The following is a 7,514-nucleotide window of genomic DNA, read 5'->3' as shown; positions in this document are numbered from 1 at the left end:
TATTATTCATGTTCATAAACGAAATGACTCCATAAAGGCCAGATCCTTGTTCCTTTCCTCTCCTCCTACCAAAAAATGAAACAACTTTCCCTAAAATAACATGAAGGTGGTGATATCCTCCCTAGACCTGCAGGTTCAGAAGGTTCCAGGAGCAACAGAACATGTAGAGAAGATATCTTCTTTCAAAACCATATGTGATTTTCAAGTCTTACCTGATTCCTCTGGACTTAAATTAACTCGGAAAGCGTTTGGTAAGATCCATCTGATTGAAGGCTTTGGCAGCTGCTGTGGAATACATGAGAACACTAAGTAAAGCACTGGTTTCCAGCATGAAGAGAGAAAAATGTGTAAAATGTTCAATGGCATGCTTTATATAAGAGTGCAGCTTACCTGGCAGGAACAAATTTTTTTGCTGCAAGAGAAAGAAAACCATCATTTGGACTAAATGACTTTTAAGGATACATTAAGTCCTGAAACAACATGACTCTTTTCATCAGGGGTTGCAAACTCAGTACGTACACGGCCCCTGTAACTATCAGAGCCCAGACACGGCTTGGTGGCAACAAGGGGGCAGGGCAGGGGATGCAAAGTGCACACTCATGCAAAGGACACAGCAGCTTCCTAATGCAAGCGGATAGCAACATGCTCTGCTTGCCAGGTTCGGCTGTCTTCCAATTTGCCATGAGAAATCTCAGATCTGGATTAGATGTGAAATTTCTTATTCTGTAAATGTCAGAACTTAATTCAAAAAATGTTAAAGACTCTGTAGGTCAAACAAACCAGGAGTGTGGCTAGATGTGTTTGCATATCCCCTGAGATACTCCCATATTTAAGCCTGTATTCCAAATAAAATTTTTGGAAACATTTTATTGATTTTCCCAGGACTGCTAATTATGGCAGCCTCATTGCAACAACTCCCAGGGGGACCACAGCATTCAATGTGAATAGCATCCCCTGGAGTTGTACAGTGTTAGCACACTAACATTTGTATTTCCTGAAACTCTTTCCCAAAGACTTCTGCTTAATTACCCTGCAGTTTATTAGTGTTTAATGACTAGTGACTAGATTCTAATTACTTTTTAAATCTGTGAGAGATAACATGACTCATCAATGAGAAAATAATGTTTTTCAAAAACCTTTTTGGAGTACGTTCATAAATGCCCTTACCTTTCTTCTGAAGGCGTTTCAGAAGCCAGAGGAGAAATGATGCTAATGTCATGAGGGAGATCCCAGCAGCAGAAAGTCCAACTGCCAAGGGAGTCTGGGACTCAGAAGGAGCTAAGGAAACAGAGGGGGGTAAACTGTCATGAGAAGGAATTAAATTCAAAGTCTTTCTGTTCTGTCCATTTGCCCTTTTCTTTGTGCACTGATTACAGTGTACAAAGCAGAAGAGTCATCTAGTTCAATACATGAGGCAGAGACATGGTACTAAAGGCCTTAGAGATCAGCCCCAAACCACCTTTTGTGAGCTTATCTCCCAGCGTGGCTAGGCAGAGCTCTAACTTACCAAGCTTTCACAGCACACCTTGGTTAACCTCTCTCTCTTTCTCTCTCTCTCTCTCTCTTTTTCTCACTCTCTCTCTCGTTTCCCTTCCCACCCCCCCAACTTTTCCCACTAGCTCTCCTTTTTCCAATTATCAAAATTCCATTGACATGTCACTTCTTCTGTTTTCTCTTTATCCCCATAAAATGAAATGTCCATCCATTAATGTTAACCTGGGTAACCTTTCTGACCTTTCTGGTTTGGATATACTGGGTAGTTCATTACTGTAGCCAGATAGCTTCCTTTCTTAGCTCCCTTTCTTCTCTCTGGTCCCCCAGACAACCACCATCAATCAATGCTTCACCTTCACAGGTAGGCAGCATCCCAGACCAGTGTCCTGTGGCACCACATGTCAGAGCTGCAGGGCCATTGAGTGTCCATCCTTCAGGACATGCAAATGTACACTCGGTGCCAAACACAGGCTCCCCACTGCAGTTTATGTCGATCTTTCTGGGAACCTCCAAACTTGAACATTGTACCACTGCAAATGATAGGACATAGGTAGAGGTTAAGAAAAATCTACTGGAAAAATTTTAAAACTGGCAGAAAAGTCACCAATAAGTGTAACTTATAAGCACTACTTAGTTTTCAGCATGTAGGAAATTAGGATCAAGTCCCTTGGGGCAGTCTAGGTTCAGAAATGTTTTAAGGTACTTGACCTATACTCCTTTAAAGATTGAATTCAGTCCTACCTTGGCAGGAGGGGACCTCCTGTGTCCACTGTCCCTGAGATGTGCACTCAAGTTGAGCTGATCCATGTAATTCAAAGCCTTCCTCACAGCTGATGGCACAGGAGGACTTGTAGGTAAACTCTCCAGTGGGGGAATGGGTACAGTTCACTGAACCGCTTCTGGGCTGAGGGACAGCATCACATTTCACAGCTGGAAGACATGAGTGAGCACATTAGAAGTTTGTTTTTATCGGGCAGCAACAGGTTTCCCAAGGTAACCAAGTCCCTAGCTCTTCAATAGTGCTCACAGGAAAACTCACCCATGGACCCACTTTGGAAACTTTCAGAAGGACTAGAAGCACTAGACTAGTTGTCTTTCAGAAGACAACTCATGTAGCCTCTCTCTGGGCTGGACAAAGCTTTCACGGGAAAACTGAGCTACCAAAATTATGGTCAGAAAATAATGTAGTGGAACTGGATAGTACTTGGCATTTGACGACTGAACCCAGATCACTTTGGACAAAGGAACACTCAGAGAATTCAAGACTCTTCATTAGTCCCTGGACAAGTGGGAAGATGGCTGTGTTTTCTTTGAATTCCAGTCCCTTCATTGACAGGGGTACTAATTAAAGGACAGCCTTTAACAGGACCAGTGGTTCCTGAGCTCTGTTCTGATGTGTGAAAGAAGTCAGGGTTAGGAGAAAGATTTTATGTAGTCAGGGAGCAACTTATGGGTCCTGGATGCTTACAGATGAGGCCAAAAAGAAAGGAGGATAAGAAGGCAGCCACATAAAATTTGTATGCTTTGCAGTTTTGTTTTTGTCTTGTATTTTTTTGCCACTGTAAATCATTCTGTGCTGTATTTGGCTACAAAAATGCCCGTACCTGATAGTGAAAACTGCTTGCTTCCAATGTTCTTGCTCTTGCTTTATTAAATTAAATTAAACTAAATTTTAGTACTTATGTATATATTAAGGGTGTCTCTATATCTGACACCACACTTGAAACATTTTCATCACTGCTAGCTATGAGCAATTTCAGAAGAAAGGCATGACAAGTATTTTGGAATCAAGTCATGTTCTCATAATCCTACTTTGTAAATTTTCTAATGTGGTTTCCCTTCAGATTAAGATTTCTGCTTACTCCATGCCAATGTCTATAAAGTTATATTAGTCCAGTACAGTTAAGAAACCAGCAAAGCATCCACTCTTACTACATACAATCCTTTCCCTGGACAGTTCTTTTATATGCATCTCACAAATATAAGATGAATGTTGCCCATCAGATCTGATTACTATAGTTAAAGTAGGCATCAGATTTCATTTTCAGTGCTTCACATTTGAAGACTGCTGCTCTTTGAGAAAGGGAGAGTGTAAAGGAGACTCTCAGGCTTACCTTCACAAACTGGGACCTGCTGTGTCCATTGCCCCTGGGTAGTGCATTCAACCTGGGCTGGCCCCCGCAATACGAAGCCTTCTGCACAGGCGAAGTGGCAGGATGACTTATAGGTGAACTCTCCAGCAGGGGAGTGGCTACAGCTCACAGTGCCATTCTGAGGATGGCTGATGGCATCACATGTCACAGCTGTAACACATGTCCCAATTTACATTAGCAGGTCTGGCTTACCCATTTGGAGTATAGGTTGAGAAAAAAGAATATTTACAATATAAACCCTGATGTAGAACCACTGTACCTTTACATGTTGGTTTCTTGTTGTCCCAAATCCCAGAGGAGAGACACTGCAGGTGCTGGGGTCCAGTGAGTTTATATCCTTCATTGCACTCAAATTCACAGGTGGTGTTCCACAGGAAGCTTCCGTGGCTTTGGAAACATTTCACAGCTCCATTGACAGGATTTGTCAAAGCTTCACACTTAGCCACTGGGGATTTGAAAGAACACCATGAATTTTACAGAAGAGTGACATATTCACTTCTTATTGAACTGGAATTTATAATACAGTAAGATAGATCAGAGGGTAGATTCCCAAAGCCCTGCGTGCGTCCTTGGGGACATGTGCACACCCAATAAAGTTTTTATACTTTTTTCTTGATATTTTCATCTTCTCTGATTGACTCGGACTATGCTAAGTGGTTTCTGATCTATTTTATCAGATCTCTCATCAGGTCTCTGGTCTATTTTACATAAGGCAAAAACAAACAAAAATAACAGGTTCTAGATTAGGATTTGTGACTAGTGATAAAAAAAACAATCCCAACGTACATAGAACATTCATTTACTTTAACCCAGCATGACCTGGAGGAAAGAAATTTTTGTCTTTGGCCTAGAAAGATAAGACAGAGAGAAAAGGGTATACTGAGGCTACTTGATTATCATGCTCTTAAATTGGTGCAGTTGCATGGGTGAGCTTAAACAGAGAAAGGGGAAAGTCATTAAGATGTTAAGAGTATGGTTCCACTGTTTTATGTGTTTTCTTACAAATCACCGGAGCCTCAGAAACACTTATGTCAAACATAGGATCCAAACCTCTCTCAAAGCCAGCTGGTACCATATTGGCCATACATATTGGCCATACATATTGGCCAAGAGAACAAGTTTAATTAGAACTTGTTTAATTAGGACAAGTTTAAAGGAACTTTCCCTGATGTGCTGAAAATGGTATAAATTGGATAAAAAGTAAGGCAATGAGGGATGAGTTAGAGAATGTTCTGTGCCTTCTGAGAGAGACTTACTATTGCAGGCTGGAAGAGGAGCACTCCATTCTCCAGAGGAAGTGCACTGTGTGGCCTCTGTGCTGCTTGGGAGATAGCCCTCCCCACAGCTGACAGAGCAGGAAGAATTGTAGCTGAAGTTCCCCAAAGGGTCGTTGCACACCAGGCTTCCATGCTCAGGGGCTTCCTGTGCCTGACAGGTCACAACTGAAAAGGGAAACCAAATCAATTCTTCTCCTCTCTCGCCTTATCAGGTGGGAAGAACCCTGGAAACTATAACTACTGTTTATTGAATAGCAGGCACTATGAAAATGTGTCTGCATTTGTTCACATCATCCAAACCATAAGCCCGTGAAGTTGGTACTATATTGTCCTCATTTTACAATGAGAAAACTGGGGCTCAGAGAGTTTTACTATGTTGTCAAGGTGCCGTAATTAATAAGTGGTGAATCTGGGATTCAAAGCCAGGAGGGTCTGACTTCATAGCCTCACCTCTTAACCACCTTCTGAAACCATATGCCCTAGGGAAGGGAAGGCATGCAGACCTGACTCTGAAGCCAGCTGGGACACGAAATCCTCCTACCATCTCTAGCGAAGGAAAAGGTGAGACCAAGCCTTACCTTGCTCACACTTGAGTCCCTTGAAGCCAGGGTGGCACTGACAAGTGTAGCTGTTGATGGTCTCTCTACAGTCACCATGGCCGCTGCAGGATGTCGGGGTACAGGCAGCTGTGGAAAAGACAGTCCGTGGTGATGATTGTTATTGTGCTTCAGATGAGTTTCTTTAGGAATTCAGGGTCAACAGTGTGTAACAGGGATGTCACCAATGATACAGAGTGCCAGAGATTTTTAACAGAAGTGCTTGAGGAAATGCCAAAGCTGAGTTTTAGGCTCAACCATTTTAAACCTTGATGTTAATGTCAGGGGTACAGCTGTAACTGACTCCCCAAATAGAAAATTCCCTTTATCGCAAACTCTAAAGAAAGTTCCCCTACGGCACATAAACAACAAGTAGCTAAAAATGTATCGTGTGTGTACACACACTGTATATAAGTATAGACCTACATATATGCATATATGTATACATAAATACATACATTCTTGTCTACATTCACACAAAGAAGCAAAAACACATTCTGTTTTAAAACATCAAACAGCATGTTTTAAAACCGTATCTTTTAGAACATAAAATTCCCACCATAGAAACCAGTTTTTGCACACAGTCCACAATCTGTCAAGATGCTCACACACTGAATCTCCCTCCCACCGCTGCCACAAACTCCCTACCTGTATAGCACAAGGCTAGCTTCTTTTTGCTGCATCTCTCATCGTTCCACTTGCCCGAGTCCTTTTCTCTCTTGATGTAGATCTCTACACAATCCTCCTTGCTTTGCTTATTGTTTGGTTCACCTGGAGCCCAGTTGGTGGCCTCTTCAGTCAAAGGCTTCTGGGTCCCCATCCAGGTCCATGTATTGTTGACCTTTCTGATTCCGATCCAGTAATAACTTGGTGAATAGCTGAGTGTGGAGTTCAGGTGTTTAATCTCTTCCTGGTTTTGAATTGCAACCAGATGTGTGTACCTTTGCTGGCAATAAGCACTGGCCTCGTCAAAAGTCATGGTTTCCGTGGAGGCGTTGTAAGACCAGGCTCTACTTTCTTTAAACAGGAGAAGCACTAAGGGGGAAAATGTGAAAGGAATGGGAAAGTTTAGTCCTGCTATTGTTTGACTCTGTTAACTGGACCTTTTGTTGTCCTTTTTTTGGCATCTAGTGGCCTTTGGCTTGACTCAACCTTTTTTCACCTTTTCCAAAGTAAGAATGGGTACGAATGGAGAAACTACCATTTACTGTGTATCTCTTTTGTGGTTGCCCTTCTACTTGGTGCTTCACCCACCATAACCTACCCAATATACCTACCTAATAGTAGAATAATAATCAGAATTTTTTGGGCACTAAATATGCACTGTCGGAGGCACTTTACACGAACCACGATACTGGATCCTCAAAATGCCTCTGGGAAATAGGTTATTTATGATCAACTCTTTATATGTAAGGAAGCTGAGACACAATGAGGTAAATTGCTCCTAGCCCAGGGCACGACACATTGTGAGGAGAGGCCAGGGATGCTGCTAAACAACCTACAATGCACAGGGCAGCCCCCACAAGGAAGACTTATCTGGTCCAAAATGTCAGTAGTGCCAAGGATAAGAAACCCTTGTCTAACTACAGGCACTGACTTACCGAAAGTGAGAGCAGAGAGAAACAGTGAAGCAATCATGACTTCAAGACTTCTTTTGATCCCAAGATTAGACTTGAAATGCTTTTCTGGGGGGAAAAGTACAAAATTAATTATAGAATGAAATCCCAGGCTACCAGTTACTCAAATCATTCTACAATGTTGAGTATAGCAACATCATAAGATTTTCAGATAAAGGATTGAAATCTTTTGCCACCATCTTCATTTCAAAGACATTTACCCAAATGAATACATATAAAAGTTAAGATTCTCATCATTTAGGTCAAAGAGAAAAGCCAGGTTTTAACTTGTCTGAATACAATAAGAGCTTGCACAGATCTTTTATCGAAGGCTTCTTGCCTATCTGTTCATATTAATAATCTGTGTTTCATGGCCAG

The 7,514-nt window shown here is 41.9% G+C and overlaps 1 protein-coding gene across 1 annotated transcript; it reads right to left on the bottom strand.

Moving 5' to 3' along the window:
- Positions 1-227: 227 nt before the first annotated feature.
- SELE (selectin E) lies at positions 228-7,158 on the bottom strand. Its single transcript, XM_060088586.1, is given in 12 exon segments — positions 228-285; positions 391-412; positions 1,168-1,278; positions 1,848-2,024; positions 2,236-2,438; positions 2,440-2,646; positions 3,605-3,797; positions 3,907-4,092; positions 4,904-5,089; positions 5,503-5,610; positions 6,169-6,555; positions 7,122-7,158. Coding segments are annotated over 12 exon segments (1,875 nt in total).
- Positions 7,159-7,514: the final 356 nt, after the last annotated feature.

Source organism: Mesoplodon densirostris, chromosome 2 (assembly GCF_025265405.1).
Source record: "Mesoplodon densirostris isolate mMesDen1 chromosome 2, mMesDen1 primary haplotype, whole genome shotgun sequence".
In the NCBI taxonomy this organism is placed as follows: domain Eukaryota; kingdom Metazoa; phylum Chordata; class Mammalia; order Artiodactyla; family Ziphiidae; genus Mesoplodon; species Mesoplodon densirostris.
Note: the sequence above shows the minus strand (reverse complement) of the source record. Positions and strands in the feature narration are given on the sequence as shown.